General features: G+C 40.3%; 1 protein-coding gene across 4 annotated transcripts in view; it reads right to left on the bottom strand.

Annotated features, from left to right (window-relative positions):
- The window catches only part of DIP2B (disco interacting protein 2 homolog B), a 236,019-nt gene that overhangs the window by 24,839 nt on the left and 189,675 nt on the right, over positions 1 to 21,505 (bottom strand). For all 4 annotated transcript variants that reach the window (XM_067696517.1, XM_067696520.1, XM_067696521.1 and 1 more), the window contains 9 exons: positions 20,127 to 20,241; positions 19,185 to 19,324; positions 18,401 to 18,537; positions 15,091 to 15,171; positions 12,460 to 12,587; positions 10,619 to 10,733; positions 6,633 to 6,834; positions 246 to 355; positions 28 to 108 (listed from right to left, as the gene is read on the bottom strand). In XM_067696517.1, coding sequence (XP_067552618.1) covers positions 28 to 108; positions 246 to 355; positions 6,633 to 6,834; positions 10,619 to 10,733; positions 12,460 to 12,587; positions 15,091 to 15,171; positions 18,401 to 18,537; positions 19,185 to 19,324; positions 20,127 to 20,241 — 1,109 coding nt within the window. The remainder of the gene's footprint in view (positions 1 to 27; positions 109 to 245; positions 356 to 6,632; positions 6,835 to 10,618; positions 10,734 to 12,459; positions 12,588 to 15,090; positions 15,172 to 18,400; positions 18,538 to 19,184; positions 19,325 to 20,126; positions 20,242 to 21,505) is intronic.

Genomic DNA, 21,505 nt, shown 5'->3' with positions numbered 1-21,505 from the left:
TTAGACATACAATTGCATTTTTAATACCTTGGCATTTAACAGCATGAAGAGTACATGGTCAGGAGTTGCCTGGGCTCGCCACTGTAAGATCTCCGCCAGAAATTGGTGCTGAAGTCATAAAGCAGAAAAAAGAATCATGGTCAGCAACTTTTAAGAAGCTGGACAATGCATCTGCCATCTGTTACCTGAAGCGTAGGTTCTGTCCTTGACTTGTTTGTAAAAATCAACACTTCTGGAACACTTACCTTCTTCACTAAATCATTCTCTTCAATTTGCCCAAGATCCCTTCCTGCAGCTTGTGCTATGCGTTTTCCTGCAACCAGATTCCCAACCATCACAGAAGCAGGGCCTACGCCTGTAAGTAAAAGCAAAAATCAGCTCTCTGGAGATGGCGATTCAAGCTACATACCACCGCCACGCCAGCCCCAAGCATTTCCAGACTGACCAAAGCTGGTTCAAACGTTCATTCAACCAATACCGACTGAGCACCCTTCTAGGCACTGGGACAAAGTAGCAAGCAAGACATACAGCTTGTATTCTAGCGGGGAAAGGCAACCAATAAACACATACACAAATAATGTCAGGTAGCAGGAAGTGCTGGAAAAAAAGAAAATAGGACCACAGGAGAGACATGGATTGGGGGGTGGAGGGACTGTGTAGAGAGGGAAGTTTTCACTCCGAGGAGGTGACAGTTGGTTGCATTGGTTCCTACTGATACATTTCATCTGTTCCAATCATGGATAAAACCCTAACGAGGGCTTAACAGTAATAAATATCTGGTCTGAAAAGAAATCTGCCATCTATGAGGACTGAGGGTGACTTCATCAGGAAAATCAGAAGGGCTTTATTTTAAGTGAGCAATGAAATCCAGACTGTAGGACATTCTACAAGACAACTGGCCTGGATTCTTCAAAAAGGTCCGTGTCTTGAAGACACAACAGATTTGGGAGCTTTCAAGTTAAAGGACATGACAGCCAAAAGCAATGTGTGACTTTAGATACTGGATTAAAAAAAACCCAGCTACTATAATAAACAGGTGGAGAAATATGAACATAGATTGTGTATTATTAAATGATAGGATTATATTAATGCTAACTTGCTTTTTTCTTTTCTTTTTTTTTTTGAGGTATGCAGGCCTCTCCCGTTGCGGAGCACAGGCTCTGGACACGCAGGCTCAGCGGCCATGGCTCACAGGCCCAGCCACTCCGCGGCATGTGGGACCTTCCCGGACCGGGGCACGAACCCATGTCCCCTGCATCAGCAGGCGGACTCTCAACCACTGCGCCACCAGGGAAGCTCAATGCTAACTTTCTTAATAGGATAATGGCATTGTGGCTGATTAGGAAAATTTTAGGAGAATGTTTTTGTTCTCTAGAGATACACTGCTGAAATATTTGGGGATGAAGTGTCATGATGTCTGCAATTTCCTTTCAAAGGATTCAGTTAAACAAAAAGATAACAGTTGCTGAATCTAGGGGAAGGTATATGGGTGTTCATTACGGTATTTTCAACTGTTCCAGAGGCTTGCCACTTGGGGAAAAAAAAGTGAAAACTCTCCCTTTCTCAAGATAAAAAAGGAAAACTCTCCCTTTCTCAATAATGCTAGGGCTTTGTATGCCTTTCCTGATGGTCACTTAAAGATTAGACTCCAACATATGAAACTAAGAAGACAGCTAAAACATAACAAAATTTATTGCCAGCTGAGTTTTGAATAATGCTGATGCTATGCTTTGATTAATATTAAATAACGTTTATTGCCAAAATCTGTTGATTATGAATGTACTGAAATAGCTGGAACAAAATCACTTAAATCATGGAATCACTTTTAAATATGTGGGGAAGCTGGGTAAAGAGTATAAGGCAATTCTTTTACTGTTTGGCAACTTTTTTTGTAAGTGAAATTACTTCAAAATGAAAAGTTAAAGAAAAATTTTAAACTAAAAAAAAAAAACACACCCTAAGGGTAAAGAACTCCAATACTCTGCTAAACAGTTTTCATCTACAAAGTGTATGTCCACTGAAATTTTAAGTACTGGGTGGCCAAAAGGTTCGTTTTTTTCCGTAAGATGGCTCTCTAGTAGTGCTTAGCTGTCTTTAAGTTCATTCGAAACAATTTTGTTAGACTGTATTATGATAGCTGTCATATCAGTGTGCATTTAAAAAAAAACTTATCAAAATTGGTGAATTTTTGTGTAGCCATTTTAATACTGAAGATAGAAGGAAAAACAACATTTTCGGCGTATAATGTTTTATTATTTCAAAAAAGGTAAAAACGCAACTGAAACGCATAGAAAGATTTGTGCAGTGTATGAAGAAGGTGCTGTGACTGACTGAATATGTCAAAAGTGGTTTGCAAAGTTTAGTGCTGGAGACTTCTCACTGGACGATGCTCCATGGTTGAGTAAACCAGGTGAAGTTGATAGCGATCAAATCGAGTCATTGAGAACAATCAACATTATACCACGTGGCAGATAGCTGACATACTCAAAATATCCAAATCAAGCGCTGAAAACCGTTTGCACCAGCTTGGTTACGTTAATTGCTTTGATGTTTGTGTTCCACATAAGTTAAGCAAAAAAAACCTTCTTGACTGTATTTCTGCTCACGATTCTCTCCTGAAATGTCATGAAAACGTTCCGTTTTTAAAACAAATCGTGACAGGAGATGAAAAGTGGATACTGTACAATAATGTGGAACAGAAGAGATTGTGGGGCAAGCGAAATGAACCACCACCAACCACACTACAGGCTAGTCTTCATCCAAAGGTGATGTGTATATGGTGGGATTGGAAGGGAGTCCTCTATTATGAGCTCCTTCTGGAAAATCAAATGACTAATTCCAACAAGTACTGTTTCCAATGTGACCAGTTGAAAGCAGCACTCGACAAAAAGAAGAATTAGTCAGAAAACGCATCATCTTCCATCAGGATAACGCAAGAACACATGTTTCTTTGATGACCAGGCAAAAACTGTTACAGCTTGGCTGGGAAGTTCTGATTCACCCGCCGTATTCACCAGACATTGCACCTTCAGATTTCCATTTATTTCGGTCTTAACAAAATTCTCTTAATGGAAAAAGTTTCAATTCCCTGGAAGACTGTAAAAGGCACCTGGAACCATTCTTTGCTCAAAAAGAAAAAGGTTTGGGAAGATGGAATTATGAAGTTGCCTGAAAAATGGCAGAAGGTAGTGGAACAAAATGGTGAATATGCTGTTCAATAAAGTTCTTGGTGAAAATGAAAAATGTCTTTTATTTTTACTTAAAAACTGAAGGAACTTTTTGGCCAATCCAATACAATATGCAAAATTCTTTCCCAAGAGACTGCATAATACGTTAACAGATATATTATGTTGGAGACAGCCTTTTTTATGTAGGCAGGACACAGACTATATATGACTGTGTAAGTTGCCCATTCCTGGACTCACAATGTAAAGTTAATAAAGGTGTGATGTTTTAAAAAGTGAATTTTTCAGAGTAATTTAAAATGACAAAAATAATTCAGCAGTAATTTCTTGAGGTTCTTCTGTGTGTATTTCTTGAGACTATGAGTCAAAGAGTGAAAAATTACTGAAAGCAATAACATCTACGAGGCTAATTGCTGATACTGTGCTGTACCTGTAATATGTCTTCTTATTTTCTCCACAAAATTCTGTAAATTTCCACTGGCAAAGACTGCTAGTCATCAAGCCCTATTCTCCTCTTTTTCCTTAAAAACACAACCCCCAGTTTTTAGCTGGGCAAATGCCTGGAATAAAGACTATATTCTTTAGCGTAGGAGAATAATAGGTAAGAGTAAGTAATATGTGCGATTTCTAGAAGGTATGTTTAAAGGGGAAGGGTATTCCCTTCTTTGTCTTTTTCTCCCACCTGCTAGCTGGAATGTAGAACTGATGGCTGGAGGTCAGGAGCTTAAATGAACCCTGAGGCAGTATGCTAAGGCTGGCTGTGGCAGACTCTTTGATTTTCTTACAAGTCTTCCTTGCTCTGATTACATGAGAGGAGTATATACCTCTCTGCTCCACTGACTTTGGGCCTGGTCTGACTTGTCCTGGACAATAAAATGTTAGGAAACATGAAGCAAACAGAAGCTTTCAGTATGCTTGTATGGTTTGGCTTGCTTCTTGCTTTTGCCATCTGCCTTGAGGAAAATATGGCACAGGTAGCTGCTGGTCCCATGATGAGGACACACATGGAACAGGTCTGAACCCAACCTACAGCCTGGAGCCAAGCCAAGGCCAGCGGATCCCAGCCAGGTTCAGCAGATCCACATTCCACGAGTGAAAAATAAATGCTTCTTACTTTAAACCACTGAGTTTTAGGATTATTTGTTATGCAGCACATCTATAACAACAGTTAACTGATAACAATGCCAACGCAATAAGATGGGAAGCTGGACCAACGGTGACTGAGGGTTCCTAGCCAGTTCCATCCTAGCCTTGGACTGCCTAGCTCTGGATTTCTTTCACTTGAGAAAGAAAAAACTTGCCTCTTGTTTAAGCAGTCGTTATGTTCATCTGAAACGTGCAGCCGAAACCAGTCCTAACACATTCCCATTCTTTACACGACAGCTTAACAGACATCTCAATGAGATTTTTGTCACTGGGCTACCTTAACACCGTTTCTATCTTCCTTTTCCTCTCCTTTCCTTTTTTACCTCACTCCCAACCATCTCCATGCTCCTGTATTCTTCTTAAACCCCATCCTCTCATGCTATCCCCACAACATGTCTGTTCTACCTATGCTACATTTTCAAGCTGCTTTGGTCTGACCCATACGCATTCCACTAAGATCTTAGCAGACCATCACTACAGACAGCAAAAACACAGAATCCAAACCTAATGCTTTCATCAGACAGGTGGATGCTATGCCTATGAGGGCTTAGGAATAAACCTTTTATACAGGTTTCATCATTTAGTAAAACTGGGTGAAATCTGGCTAGCAAAAGCAATGTTTTAAGCAACTACTATGTCTCTGAGTTGCATCCTTTAAGCATCTACTGAAATGAAAGCTTTGTTAAAGGAATTCTAGATTAAATGCTATTTAAAATAGGATTTTACTCATATGACAAATGTAGGACTTCAGTATAACAGAATACAAGATGGAGAAGGATTTGTATGTTTTACATGTCCATCAGATACGTAGGCAGGAAATATGAAGATACTTCTTTTTATATATTTCTTGATTAGTACAGACTTGATTCTAACTGCCCCTTTAGAATATTAGCCTCCATAAACTGTCATTTCCACTAGCAGAAACTGATAAATATCATATATACTTTAGCTCTATATACACTGTTACTAAGATAAGGTTACTTGGTGAGTTGACAATAACGTCTATATAACCAAATGTGATATGATCTTCAGCCACCAGACCACTGAAGTAATAACTACTGCAAAGCAGAGCAGATTAACATTGTAATATCCTAATAAAAATATCCTAGAGAGTCAGAGGCTTACCTTTTATTTTATTATTGTACATCATATTTACCTTTCAGCAAAAGCCGTCTTAATGGAAATATAATTAAATGCCATACTTCCCTTTGACTTCCTAATCTTCCCACTATGTGTATGTGTGTGTGAGTGTATGTGGTAGCAGTGGGAACTGTAAAGGCCAGATTTTGGCTCTCATGTGTTTCCAGGCATACAAGAAACTGGGAGGCTCTCATTAACTTCTCCATTAAAATGAAAAAGCATCAATAAAACTTAATGACTTCATGTTGGATTGAATAGATTTTTTTTTTTTTTTTTTGCGGTACGCGGGCCTCTCACTGTTGTGGCCTCTCCCGTTGCGGAGCACAGGCTCCGGACGCGCAGGCTCAGCAGCCATGGCTCACGGGCCTAGCTGCTCCACGGCATGTGGGATCTTCCCGGACTGGGGCACGAACCCGTGTCCCCTGCATCGGCAGGCGGACTCTCAACCACTGCGCCACCAGAGAAGCCCTAAGCAGATATTTTAACATGACTGACCATCAATCACTTACTCCTGCCTTTAGTCTCCTACTCATTAGCCCTACAACCTAGGTTTGTTCACAAATTAGGCAAAATGGTGAAATTGACTATTTGGTTTTTTCCTTGTTTCACATGGCAATTCACATACTTCTATCTGCATCTTGAATTCATAGGAATATGGCAAATGCAAAACATGCTATTTATCTCATCTCTGTCACTAACCAGCTATATGACTTTGGGCACAATTCTTAACTTTTCTGAACTTTACTTTCCACAGCTGAGGGCAAAGCTCTAGGATCATATTTGTAAAATGTATAGCTAATATTTGGCTTTTAGTAAGCCTCAATAAACACTAGCTATTCTTATTATCAGAACCTTCCCTTACGGGACTTGCTCTATTCTACCTCCGCCAGTGGGATTCTGATCACCTTGACCCCATACCTTACCTCCAGGGAAAATGGAGGCACTCTACTGAGAATTACTCAGAAGACTGAGCCAACAGTAAACCTGGAAAAGCTATTTTACAAAATCTCACTCCTTCCTGCTTTTGGTCAGCTGATACGATTCTCATGTTACTTACTAATCTTTGTAAAGTCCAACTCTAGAGAAAAAAATCATGCTGAGAGAATTCAGCTTCTTCAAGTTACAGTTTTAATGTCATGCCTTCAAAGCCAGCATTCTTACCTGGCTGCTTTTGCCGGGGTTTTGGCAAATTGGTCACGCATGTATGTGGGCACATGAGGATATTACAAGGATGTAGCGATCCCTCCAGAAAGAGCTGTTTCGTCTGAGATATGTGGATCCCTCCCAGTGGAGTTTTGGGCAGAGTATTGGCAGGCACCAGAGCAAGACAATAAACCCCCACTTGATGAATGCTATCGATTGCCTAGAAAAATACAAACAAAAAAAATACTCAGTGAGATTAATTTTATGACATTTGACATCCTCCTAACACAATGCATTATTCTACTCTAAGAGTTTTTCGTGTTTTATTTTATTTTTGGCTGCTTGGGTCTTCGTTGCTGCGCGTGGGCTTTCTCTAGTTGCGGCGAGCGGGGGCTACTCTTCGTTGCGGTGCGCGGGCTTCTCACTGCGGTGGCTTCTCTTGTTGCGGAGCACGGGCTCTAGGCGCGAGGGCTTCAGTAGTTGTGGCTTGCGGGCTCTAGAGCACAGGCTCAATAGTTGTGGTGCACAGGCTTAGTTGCTCCGCGGCATATGGGATCTTCCCGGACCAGGGCTTGAACCCATGTCCCCTGCATTAGCAGGTGGATTCTTAACCACCACGCCACCAGGGAAGCCCTAGAGTTTTTCCTTCTCTCTCCGTTCTAGGTCTAGAATCTGGTAGATTATTAGTATCCCATACATCTAAAGGTACCTAATCCTTCCAGTGATGGCAGAGTGGTGAGGTATTGGCCAACCCAGTACAATCTAAATGGACAGAGGTGGATACTGATTTGCAAGCCTCAGTATGTTCTCTCTTGATTGATAATGTCCAAAACCTAGAAATTTGTTTCGGTTCGTTTAATATTTTAGCTGTCCAACATAGCTCAATTAAACAGAGGCAAAATATTTTTATTTTTAATTTTTTTTTAATTTTTAAATTTTATTTATTTATTTTTAATAAATTTATTTATTTTGTTTAATTTTGGCTGCACTGGGTCTTCGCTGCTGCGTGCGGGCTTTCTCTAGTTGCGGCGAGCGGGGGCTACTCTTCGTTGTGGTGCACGGGCTTCTCATTGCAGTGGCTTGTTGCGGAGCATGGGCTCTAGGCGTGTGGGCTTCAGTAATTGTGGCACGTGGGCTCAGTAGTTGTGGCACACGGGCTTAGCTGCTCTGCGGCATGTGGGATCTTCCCGGACCAGGGCTCGAACCCGTGTCCCCTGCCTTGGCAGGCGAATTCTTAACCACTGCGCCACCCGGGAAGTCCCAGTATTTTTATTATGAACAAAACAGAAGCTCTGTAAGTAAGCCCTTGCTTAAGTGGTTCACCAGGTTACTAGGCATCCCCTTTGCAAAACATCCAGGTGAGGCCCACCTCACACTGAGTCCTGGAGGCCAACAGCTCCCTCGGCGCACCCCTGTTCCCAGCCACGCACCCGTGTGCTCACTGAGTGTCAGCTGTGCCTGCTTCTATACCTTTTACAGCTGCTGTTTTTGTTACTGTGCTCATATAATTAACTATTATATCCACTGATAAAATATGAATGCAAAATAGGAAGAGTTATGCTTTTTAAAGACTCATTAGAGGTGAACTCCTACTGTTGATAGGAACGGGCAAGTTAATTCTAAAACGTAAGTTTCTTTTCAAATACTCACGTTCTAGTCTAACTTAAAGGAAATGAAACCAGAAACCAATGCTTTTGGATGTAGTTTATGGAAGTAAGCTGACCTGGAACTCAAACTGGTGTAACTCACACTCACGCCTCTGCGTCAAATAAAAGGCAAACTTGTTATGTTTTGTGTTAAAATTTAATACTTGAAGAATTTCTCATTGTTATGGTTTTCTGCTTCAATCACCTTTGAAAACTAACTGACCAACCATCAATACCATTTCTAAACATGCCAGTTGAGAGGGTTCTTTTGTACTACCCACAAATCTTACTGAAAAGGAGATCCAGCCTGAGAAGACGAATGGACCAAGAGTCATAAAAGACAGACAAGGCCTTTTATTAAAATGACTTAAAAGGGCAGAGGAATAAACTTGAAAGCATATTCTTCAGACTAATCCACTAACCAACAGAGATAACTAGGAAATGGGAAGTTTGTAACAGTTCCTAAGTCTTGAGTATCTTAGAATATACAGGAAGTTAGCAAATGTATCATGTGTAGCTTGGATTCCTCACTGAAAATATGCCACCTGGTAAGTCATCCACTGACGACGTTCCTTAGAAGGTGTTGAGTTAGGTGTTTAGTTTATATCATACACTGACCTGGAATTAAACCACCTCTGGGCTCTAACCTACCAGAACACATGGAGTTCTTAATGTTCTACTATGGATCCAAGTACCCCAAGCAGAGAAGCTACATATAAGATAATGCCTTCTTATTTCACACCCAAATCAGACCCCAAATGACTTTAACAAAAATTTGGATTAGTAAGTTTAGCACTGCATTTAATTCCTATAGTTGCTTTCCAGGGAAAAATAACAACCTGGGAAATTTGCTTCCTGTAACTGGAAAAAATACATAATCCACCACAAGATTCTACCACTATCCCCCAAAGTTCTTTCTGAATGAAATAAGCAGTGTGTTTGAAAATATGAACAGTATAAAAAAATTCTCTTTGCGGGTCTGATTACTAACCGTCTTTCAGAGATCACCCAGTCCCACTTTCTTCACAGTTTTTTCTATCTAGTCTATCTTCAGTATTCTCTTTCCTTTCTCTGATTTTTGCACTATAAACAGCCTATGCTATACCAACTGATAATTCCGAATCACAGACCCTGCAGATAGGAAGAATCTTAAAAGTCATCTAGTGCCATCACTCATCTCATGCCTACAACATTTCTACAACATTACTACTAACTGGCAATAAATAAATCCAAATGCCCCAAGCAGACAAGTTATAGACACTGGGAACAATCCCAATACATATAAGTTGAATGGTAAGGACAGTCCATGCTTTCTCTGGACCATCCATTTATCCAACAAATATTTGCTGAGCCTACTCTGATGATGTGCTGGCATAGCCATCTGGTTCTGGACTAACAGGAACAAGAGAGAGTAACTCTTGGCTTTCACGGGTCTTCTATTATAGTGGATGTAGAAAACAATACATATGAAGACACTTATATGCTGATAAATACTAAGCATAAAATAGAGCAGAGTGAGGGGACCGAGAGGAAAGGGAATGTTATTTAAGATAAACTCCTCATTGGAGATATGCTTATGATTGTTCTTTTTTATATTAATAATGATCGCCATCATCTTGTACTGAAGGCAGGCACTAAATATTTCAATTCATTATCTAATTACCATCAATTAACCTTCCAATAGCTCTGTAATATAGATAATTTTATCCCCACTTTACAGACGAGAAAATAAACTCAGTGAGGTTAAGTAAGCTGCCTAAAGGCACTTATGTGGTAGGTAGTGGAGCTGGGATTCAAAGTATGATTCTAAACGAATACTAGGCTCTCTTCATCATTCTAGCCTGCTCCCCTAGAAACATTTCCCTTATACTGAGCCCATATCTTCCTCCTTCCCTAGTGGTTTACTTCACCTAGATCTCTAACTCCACAGTAAAGCTCCTTCAAAGGAAGAACAGCAGCTCATATTGGATTCCTCACACTCTAGGCACCACTTGTAGCATGCAGTAAGACTGCAGCTGTTGACATGGGGACTGATTATGTCAAAGATGTGTTCCACATTTGGACAGTTAAAACGTTCATGGGTAGTTAACACTCAGGCACAAAAGAGTGAAAGAACTTGCTGAGGTAGGTCAAATTCAATTGTTTTTGGCAACCTGAGCAGAAAAATACTTTGTGGTACACAAGGAGGCGTGGTACTATCTGCTTTTGCTAACAGTAGCTGGAATATTTGAGTAGCTACTGGCAGGAAAAAAAAAAAGGCAACATAACTGGTCCACTGAAGAAAATGCTTCAGCAGTGGCTTCTGCTGCCTTTGACAGCAAAGTCAACCTCCCCGACAGAGACCCCAGGTGCGCTCACCTGTAGCACACGGCTCATCCACTGGAAACTATCTTCCTCGGAAGCGTCAGGTCTTTGTTCCGCAACCACCACGATGCGCTCATCATAAAATACAGACACAGAAAACACAGCAATTCTAAGAGAGACAGATCAAACACATCAGGACTCCCTTCACAACCAGTCCTATTTGCTTTGCTCAGTTGGAATTACAGAGAGGACACATCCCCACCGCACTGCCCAGGAAGGAGTAGTTTAGAAAAGAAAACGTCACAATCATTACCATCAAAACGAGGACTCAAAAAACGCGTACTAAGCGCCACTGTCGTGAATGTTGGGACGTAGCGATAAATAAGCTGAAGTCCCTGTCTTTGTGGAGCTTGCGTGTCAGAGACAGAACAATCACGTCGCGCTACACACCGGGGGACCGAGGCAGGGCGGGGGCGGAGCAGTGTGTGGGTCGGGGGGTGGTGGGGGGGCGGGCAGCGCCTCCCTGAGGAGCGGACATTGGAGCAGAGACCTGAATGAGGTGAGGACGCGAGCCGCACGGAGATCTGGAGGAAGAGGTTTCCGGGCAGAAGGAACGGAAAGCGAAAAGGTTCTGAGGTAGGAACGAGCTTGGCAGGTTTGAGGAACAGCAAGAAGGTCAGTGTGCCTGGAGCAGGGTGGTGAAGCAGAGAGTGGTGGGGAGAGGTCAGACCCGCCCAGGTGCTCACGGAGGACCTGGAGGCGGGGGGAGGGGTTGCTCTGAGTGAGGTCTCGGCTCAAACGTCCCCCTGCTAGTGAGGCACTCCCAGACTCCCCGTATAACCCGCAGGCACCACCACCCTGCGTGTCCTTCCTGCACAGCACTCATCACCAGCTCACCTAGTATCTGTTTCCCTATGTGGTTACCTGCTCTTCCCCCAACGACAATGTGAGTTCCCGCGGGCAGAGACGTGGCCTGTGTTGTTCACTGCCACACCCTGAGCATCCAGAACAGTGGCACACAGTTGGCACCCAATAAACGCTTGCTGAATGAATGTGTGAAATAACGGGAAGGCACTGGAGGGCTGAGAACGCCAGCAAGCCTGACCACCTCCCTTCCTTCTTTCCTTTCATCCACACATAGTCAATGAACACCTACTGCGTGCCAGGCGCTGTGCTGAGTGCTGGGGATGTGACCGTGACCAAAGACAGAAGGTCCAGTACCCCATGGAGTTTACATCTCACAGGAAGCCACACCATTACAAAAAACTATACATTTCAGGAACTGGTTCTCTAGTCGTTTAATTTTTCTACTGCTTCAAAAACTAAGGGACACCAGGATTGCTTTAAAGACATATATCCATGACTGAAAACTACTGAACAGGACATCAATTACTCAAATATATGCCAAATATCTTTTCTTGAGTTAATAAGCAAAGAAAAGAGGATATCTAGTCGACTTCATCCATGGAATTTGAAATTAGCGCTTATGTACTATGTCAATCTCTACATGAAAATGGTAATAATTTAGAGTCAAGTAAGGGAACAATTCTTAGATGTAAAATCCTACAGAGTAGCATCTATCTCAATTAGACTGAATGGGGTGACTTCTGTATTGAAGGAATGTAGGAAGTTCAGTGTTTCAGAAATCTCTCCTCAGTCTTCAGGATTCAACAAACAGTAGTAATTAAAACCTGAAATACAGGATATGGTTACAGCCCCTCAATTACAGCCAAAGAACCAGACATTTTAAGATAAATATTCAAAGCCTGGTTTCTGCTACACTTAATCAAAAACAACCTAATCTACAGCATCTACAGAATACAACTCAAATCACCCCACAGAGGTATCTTTAGATTCCACCAGAAGTGCTGACCTTTGAACTCTGTACTACTCACCTTCCTCTATAAACAGTCTTTATTGATTCAACAGCCAATCCAGTAGCAACAATGTCATCAGCATTATGTCTTCGACCACTAACCATCAGTAACCCATCCATTTTTCCGACCACGAAAACCAAGCTGCCCTGAAAGGTAACAATGATTTACATTATTTAAATAGCAAAACAGACATTTTACTTCCTGCCTTGAAATAAATCTCATAAAAACTGTAGGAAAGAAAATATCGTATTTTATGGATTCTAAAAAAGTGTTTCACATCTCGACATCTCAGAATCAGTGGCATCTTACAATTAATGCGGTCTTAATAGTATATAAGAAGGGAAACCATTCATATTCATTCTTTTTAAATTAATTAATTAATTAATTAATATTTGACTGCACTGGGTCTTTGTTGCTGTGCGCGGGCTTTTCTGTAGTTGAGCGAGTGGGGGCTACTCTCCGTTGCAGTGTGCAGGCTTCTCACTGGGGTGGCTTCTCTTTCTGCGGAGCACAGGCTCTAGGCGTATGAGCTTCAGTAGTTGAGGCACACAGGCTCAGTAGTTGTGGCTCGCGGGCCCCAGAGCGCAGGCTCAGTAACTGTGGTTCACGGGCTTAGTTGCTCCGTGGAGTGTGGGATGTTCCCGGACCAGGGCTCAAACCCGTGTCTCCTGCATTGGCAGGTGGATTCTTAACCACTGCACCACCAGGGAAGCCCCATATTCATTCTTAGGGAGGAATTTTATTTTATTTTTTTGCCACACTGCAAGGCACGTTGGGATCCTAGTTCCCCGACCAGGGACTGAACCTGTGTGCCTTGCAGTGGAAGTGTGGAGTCTTAACCACTGCACCACCAGGGAAGTCCCATGGAGGAATTTTATAAGAAAGCAACTAGGATGCCAAATGAGCACAGTTCATTTTCCCAGTCATGATTATGTATTAGTTCATCTTCTGTACTTATTCATGGGATGGATGCAGAGGAGAAAATTGTTAGACCATTTAACACTGGAATTAGGAAGAGAGTAAAACAGTTTTAATGTGAGAATGAATGTCTCAGATTTATAAGGGTAATGTTTCCATCTGGTAATATTAGAACTAAGTTAATAAAGAAAGGTCTAAGGAATTGTAGGAGCCTCTCCTTTCCAAAAAAATAACCGAGCTGCAGGAAAGTCTGCTGTCAATGTCCTCAAAGCATCGCTGTATAAATAATTCTATTATTATTTCATATAATTTTTATCAATAATTTTCCCAGACCCATTTGAAATAAATTAACTTTTCCCATTCATTATAGAATTCCTAAATTTTTGGACCATTTACATATATTGAATTATCTAGTAGTCATCTCCATTTGAATGTCACTAATTGATTTACTAAGCACAATGTAATGCCATACACTGACTAGGCTTTGTAAGTAAGACATAATCTCTAGTCTCAAGAAGCTACTGGCCCATCCTTCTGTCATCCCAGAAGACAGAAGAAAATCAGCCATTTTCAACACAGTCTGAAAAGTCCTACGGTGGAAGTGAATAAAGAGAACAAGACAGTCTCTGCTGGTCCTCCAACATCTATTTTTCCATTTCTTTCACAGTAGTAGAATTTCTAGCTGGGCATGCATTTCAGCCTCCCTTGCAGCTATGTGTGGCCAGGTGACTAGTTCAGAACAACGAGATGTAAGTAGAAGTGTTGCTCAGCAGCTTCAGGGAATTTCTCTTAAGAGATAGTAGGGCTACATCCTTTCTTCTGTCCTGTTTCCTGGAATGCAGATGTGATGGCTGGAGCTCCATCTTGGACCTCAATAGTGGAGTGGAAGCTAAAAGGAGTTGGGTCTCTGAGAATTTCTTGGTGCTGAGTGAAGAAGTCAAGACAGTAGGTGCAGATGTCTCTTTCTAGGAGAGTGATTTTCTTAGAGGTATGTCCTCAACCCCACCGTCACCCATAAATGGTGGGGAAGAAATAAAATAAAATTAGATCTTTTCTTATAGAACTTGAACTGTTATGAGGAGAAAAAACAGAGGGTAAGGAGGTAATTAAGATGGAGGGAGGTATGTGGGCTCAACTATGATAATTAAGGTCTATTACTTACAAGATAAAATCCAAACTTCCCATTATGTCATGCAAAGCCCTTCATGCTCTGCCTCTCTGCCTTCCTCACCGGCTCATGAAACTAACTGTGAGCTCTTTGAGAACAGGTTTTATATCCTAATTGTCTCTGTAAACCCAATGCCTCTAAATACCACCTGCTGAAAAACAAATTGTTTTCATTCAGAGAATTTACTGTTACACCTGGTGTAGTACTGATAATCTGTATGAAAATGATCTGTACACTATTATGGCTTCTCTTTGCTATTGAAGGTTAACTTTTTCAGCACTCTTCTAACTTACTGAAATATATTAATCAAATCAATGCAACATAGGAAGAATAAGTGAAAAGAGTTTTGAAAATAAAAGATAATGTCTTAGTTTGAAGGAATAAAATGAATTTGGGTAACTGGAACAATAAATTACTCATTTTATGACATTTTTACAGGAACTGCTCTAAATGTAAGTTAAGCGGCCCTGTAATACTCTTGGACTAATAAGAATTTGTTCTGTGAACTAAAGTACAAATATTTGGATCAGATGCACCAAAACAAATATGCAAGTGTCACTTACTGGCCCTACAAACCCCAGTAATCCCGACCGGATGAACGGTACATCCCCAACAGGAGAGCCTGCGGAATTCACTGGAATCACCTAAAAGACGGAAGAAAGTGAAAATGTTAGCTTAAAAAAAAAAGTATTTGATTTTCAAAAAGTCTTAAATAAAAAAAAGAATTTAAAACAGTAATACATGCTTGTTGAAAACTAAAATTATAAAAAATAGTGAATCCAGTAATCCCACCTGCTTAAGACATAACAAACATTTATAATTCGTTGTTTATCTCTCCGGACTTTTTTAGATTCACATAGTAACATATTAAGCATTTTTTAAAGGGATCGTATTATATATACTATTTTGTAACTTGCTTTTTCATATATTATATGTGTTTCGTATCGTATATGTATTTTGGATACCTTTACAAGTTGGTAATAGTCAATCTAGCTCTCTTTGTACAAGAGTTCTATAATATACCATCACATGGGGGAATGAGATAACATAGCCCTTGGAGTCAGATGTAAGTTCAATGTCTGTCTTTGCCACTTACTAGTAACATGGGCCTTAGGAAGGTTCCTGCATTTCTCTATACCTCAGTTTCTTTAGCCATAAAATGGAACTCTCAACGCCTATCACAGGCTTAGGGTAAAGATCAAGGGAATATAAATAGATTTGTAGATGCAAGCACAGTGCCTGGCCTAGAGTCGGTACTCAGGAAACCATCAGAATCAGCACTATTAGAATGTAACCAGTCTTTCTGGCTAGGTAGGTCATTCTAATTTTTCACTATATGAACAGTGCTTTACTGAATACTGCTGTACATATTTCTGTGCATTTGTACAAAAGGCATGAGTCTTTTCAATTTTAACAGGCTGTCCTACAAAATTATTATAGCAATTTACACTCCACCAATACCATATTAGAATGTTTTTCCCATACTCTGGCTAATATTACATGTTATCAATTTTTCTAAACTTTGCCAATCTGGTAGGCAAAAAAAGAAATCCCACTATTATTTTAGCTGCATTTATTTATTACTAACATGGATGAATTTCTTTTCCTTAATTTACCGGCCATTTGTATTACTTTTATGAATAGCCTAGTCATGTCTCCTGTCTATTATTTCTATTTGATTGGATTTTTCCCTTTAATTTTTAAGATTTCTTTTTTTACACAGGGAACAACTATAACAAGAGCTAACATTTATAAAATGGTTATCATGTACCAGGCATGGGTGTAAATACAGTTAATTCTCAAGAAAACCCTATGAAACAGAATATTTTCATTTTACAGATGAGAAAGGCACAGAGTTTCATTTGCCTCATATCAAATAGCTAGTAAGAGATGACGATGGAAAATTAGCTCTTTGCATTCATATGTGTTGCAAAGTTTTTCTCACCAGAAGCTCTTTTTTTTTTTCTCCTAGCTGCACCACGCGGCTTGTGAGATCTTAGTTCCCCAACCAGGGAATGAACCTGGGCCCTCAGCAGTGAAAGCAAGGAGTCCTAACCACTGGACCGCCAGGGAATTCCCTACCAGTAGCTTATTTTTAAAATACACTTTTATTTTCTAAGCAGCCATTTTTAGATCTTTTGTTCTAGTGAAGTGTTAACCACATTGAAAAATTCTCTCAGGGTTTAAATATAAGAATCCAGTAAGAAAAATATGAGAAACTTTAATTTGCAAAACCAGTGCAACAGTTTTCTTCTCCTTTTTTGGTTAGTATTATTATTGTACTTCACTGTCATTAAATTTATCCTGCAGATTTCAAAATTTCTTCATCACTATGGACCTAGCAGCTTAGTAACAAATCTGAGAATTTTAGCTAGGCACTTGCCCTCCCAGGGGAGGCAACGTAATAAAATATTATTAGTATCTTCAAACACTGCTTGAAGATCTTATTTATATAAGGAAAATGCAATGAAGAAAACTCAGATATTGGAAACATATGTAGTCCAAGCACTTAAAAGAGAAATAAGGTGAGATTAAAATTAGTAAAATGTATAAAAACTCAGCAGAGATAATTAGTCACCTGTGAAAGTAAACCAAGAGAATGGCAGTAAGCATGTGTTTTAAGAGTTTATGAATTGGTCACAACTTTTGAAGGTAGGCCAAGAATGTAGTAGTGATAGTGATGGTGATGGTAGTGATGATGATGATGATGATGATGATGATGATGATGATGGTGGTGGTGGTGGTGGTAATAATAGACATTTAATAATATATATTATGCCATTTTAGGCTGTATAAACATAGATGATGGAGCCTTTTTGAGCCACCACATCACACCACACATATAGATAACACTCTCCTGCCATTTACATCTATTATTACATAATTACATGCACTGATTTTCAAATGGGATGGTAGACAGATGTGCCCTGCCATATTGAGACTGAGAACCACTAGTCTAGGTTACAGAAAAGGGAAGCTCAAAGACTGAAAATTGGCAGTGGTCATATAAGCCCTGTCTAGTGTGAAGGGGACATGGCCCATAAACTGGAGTTCTCTTTTCCCTAAAAGGTACCTCGAGGCAGGTTAATCCCAATTAGGAAATACAGACAATTAATTATGCCTGTTCTGATTTCCAGGCTCACCAGGCAAACTTTCATTACAATTTGGCTTCACATGCAGAACTGCCTTCAGAAAAACGATGTGCTAGTTCCACTGAAAATATGAGCTATTTGAGTTTTATGTATTTTCCTGATGTACCACAAGCATGGAGAATAGTGCCAGACATGCAGAAGGTGCTCAATAAATATTTCTCTCACTGAAAGACTGAATAACGGCAACAATCTGCCCCCGTGACAAGCCAGGTTTTCATTTTTCATTAGGAAGCTGGCATTCTGGTTTACATTAGTCTTTACAAGCGTGGTTAACTCGAGCCTACTCTTGAGAGATGGATCCATTCTCACTGCACTCTCAGAACTAAATTTTGGGTCTTATACGCTCAAACCATGGCACATTCACCAGGGTGAATTTCTGTGAGGCCTCTTACTCTTTATATATGTAAGAGATAAACAAGGGCGCTTCCTGTGTGCCAGGTACTGGTCTAAGCACTCTATAAACATTAACTCATTTAGTTCTCACAACGTTCCTATGGTAGATACTATCATTACTCACATTTTAGAAAGAAGGAAATTGGGGCACAGAGAGGTTAAGCAGCTCAACTAGTGCATGGCAGTCAGGGCTGGACCTCGGGCAGTCTACCTCTGGAGCACACACTCCCAACAGCTACGCTGTGCTATTTCCCATCAGCCAGCTCAGCTGCCTTAGTGACACTGACCTCACGCAACACGTTCCCCATGAAACTTTAATGTCACGTACCTCAAATGTATTTTTCGTCACACCAGCAAGCCCAAAGTACATCATGCCTCCTGTTCTGGAGCTGACACAGATTTCTCCAATTTCATCTGTTTTGCAGAGTTGGGGAGGTCCATCGGGTCTCACAATGCACATCATTCCTAGTGTACAGAAAGTATAGTCAAGGGACAGTCTGGAAAACCTTCGAAAAAAGTCTCATCCTTATGAACCCACGAAAGTTTTACATTCACTGAGCGGCATTAAGTGAGAATACCAAACAGGAATGTTAAAACCAGACCTGATGCTACATAGGTATATCTGAAATTTCCACCTTTCACCCGATAATAAAGAATTTTTTAAATTCAGCAAATAAAAACATACAATAGATGCAGACCGAAGCTTTTAAAGACAGTGACTTATTCAAAATGACTGCAAAGTCCAAAGAAACAGGTTAAATTAAAATACCCTTACACAGATCAAATTCAAACACGCAGGAAGCAATGTACTCTTAACTTTCTGCCAGCCCATCGTCTTGGCAATTACAGTGAAAACCGGACAACTTTAGTATCACTCAGTACTTAGCTTTCCATGTGAACAACTGTAACTGAAACATTCACAATTAAATCATCCAATTTCTGCCGGAAATAAGTATGATTAGAATCGCTTAACTCTTAGAGAGGCTTTTTGAAATTAAGTGACTTAGTATTAGATTTTGGATTCCTGGTTTTGGATCTCATATTTTATCAGGCTCCACTATCTCTAAAGACGAATCTTCATGAAACACCAAATGATGCCCCTGAGGACTCACCCCCGGGCATTACATGTCCCACATCCTGAACCGTCAGTGCTGAATTTTTATCTTCAGTATTGACCCGTATTACCCCATAGCTCAATCCATTCATGGAGAGAATGGCTCTTCCCGGCAAAGGGGCCCCTGGGACTCCAGGCCTGAAAACAAAATAAACTCATGAAATTTGGCAAATAAAATGATACTAAGAGAAAAGTATGAACATGTAGGAAAGGAAATTTCCTCTGGATAGCATACACACAAAAATCCGCATTTTTCTCTACCCAAAACATGCCAAGTTAATCTAATTTACATGTGCAAAGCATGGTGAACTTTCATTCAGATGGAAAAAGTAAATTTTAATCAGTTGTTAAGAATATACTGGCTTGCAAGGGGGACGGGGAGGGAGCGGGATGGACTGGGAGTTTGGGGTTGGTAGATGCAAACTATTACATTTAGAATGGATAAACAACAAGGTCCTACTGTATTAAAAAAAAAAAGAAGGGATATATGTGTATAACCAAGTCACTTTGCTGTACAGCAGAGACTGACACAACACTAAATCAACTATACTTCAATTAAAAAATAAATAAATAAAAGGAATATACTGGCTTGTGTACTCTCTATATAGGTACTTTGCATATATAAGCTACAATCAAGAACAGTCTACTTGTAGTCTAAGATGCTAACTAAGGATTCTGAAGGGCAAAACAAGACAGAAAAAGAACTAATTCACAAATACGAGATGTTAATAACTAAAGTAAAATTTCAGTTTACCAGTTACACTTAGGGCAAGAGTGGGAAAAATAAATGAGATGCTTCAAACTGCTTTACAAAGTCATTTTCACTTTCAGGATTATGAAGCAGAAAATTAGATCACACCCCTTGTCATCACCTGGTCCATTCTGCACATTTGATCAGAGTTGTAACATACATCAAGAGCACCAACATTCTGAACGATACCTGCGGATTGCGACAGTCATGGCTTCGGCGGAAGTAGCACACGGACAGATGGCCTCAGGTTTCAGACCATGGCTTTGGAACAGACTCAGGAAGGCATCACAGGATGACACAGACCCTGAGGAGTTGAAACAGATCAACTTGAAAACTGAAAACATGATTTTCATTATTGCAGGAAACTGGTAAAGAACAGAAAGCCGACACATCTGTACATCATCAAGTCCATGCAAATATTTTACTGTGCCTGTGAAATGGTTGATAGGTTTCAAGGACAAACAAATGCTCATCTAGCCCATGAAAGGTCAGTGACACTATTGAAAGTTACAACTTAAAATAAGGCTGCTCCTACCAAACTGCCCAATCAATAGCAGAGATGCACCGCAGGCAACAGGTGGCCAGTTCGGAAGCAAGCAACTCTTCCTGAAGTAACTACTGCAGTTTAGCCAGTGCATTACTAATACTCTGGCTTAGTTCCATCCTGTTCATGTATTCTCTGACTTGTTTCTTACTAAGGTCAGTCCCAGGTCTGTGTTTTATACCAAGATGATCATTGTGACTACCGACAAAAATCCACGATGACAAAGAACACAGTAGTATCTAATGCTTTACCTGATTCTACCCTGTGGAGGCTTCAAGATGTTTATGCTTGTCAGGAAAAGCAGGCAACACAGTAAGATCTCTAAAAGCTTTCGCAAACTCCTTAGATTTGGTGACAGGGAATTTACATAAAGTCCAGACACTTGGCTCTATCAAGTTACCTTCTCATAGTTCTTTTTAGTTACATGACAGAGAAAGGACCTAAATGAGTGAGCATGGAGTGGTTTTAAAAGCTTACAGATCCATCAAATGATGAATGACTAAATAAAATACAGTATATCTATACAATAGAATATTATATGGCAATATAAAGGAATAAAGTACAGACACAGGCTACAACATGGAGGGACCTTGAAAACATGCTAAGTGAAAGGAGCCAGTCACAAAGGACCACATATAGCATGACTACATTTATGCGAAATGTCCAGAATAGATAAACATACAGAGACAAGGAGTAGATTAGCAGTTGCCTAGGGCTAGGGCACAGAGGATGGGAAATGGGGAGTGACTACTAATGGGTATGGGGTCTCTTTTGGGGAGGATGATGTTCTAAATTCAGGTCAATGGTGATAGCCGTATAACTCTGTGAATATACTGAAACCATTGAACTGTACTTTATTTTTTTTAATTCTTTAAAAGATTTTTTCTGATGTGGACCATTTTTAAAGTCTTTATTGAATTTGCTACAATATTGCTTCTGTTGTTTTATGTTTTAGTTTTTTGGCCAGGAGGCATGTGGGATCTTAGCTCCCCGACCAGGGATCGAACCCACACCCCCTGCATTG

This window comes from Pseudorca crassidens, chromosome 11 (assembly GCF_039906515.1).
Source record: "Pseudorca crassidens isolate mPseCra1 chromosome 11, mPseCra1.hap1, whole genome shotgun sequence".
Classification (NCBI taxonomy): Eukaryota; Metazoa; Chordata; class Mammalia; order Artiodactyla; family Delphinidae; genus Pseudorca; species Pseudorca crassidens.
Note: the sequence above shows the minus strand (reverse complement) of the source record. Positions and strands in the feature narration are given on the sequence as shown.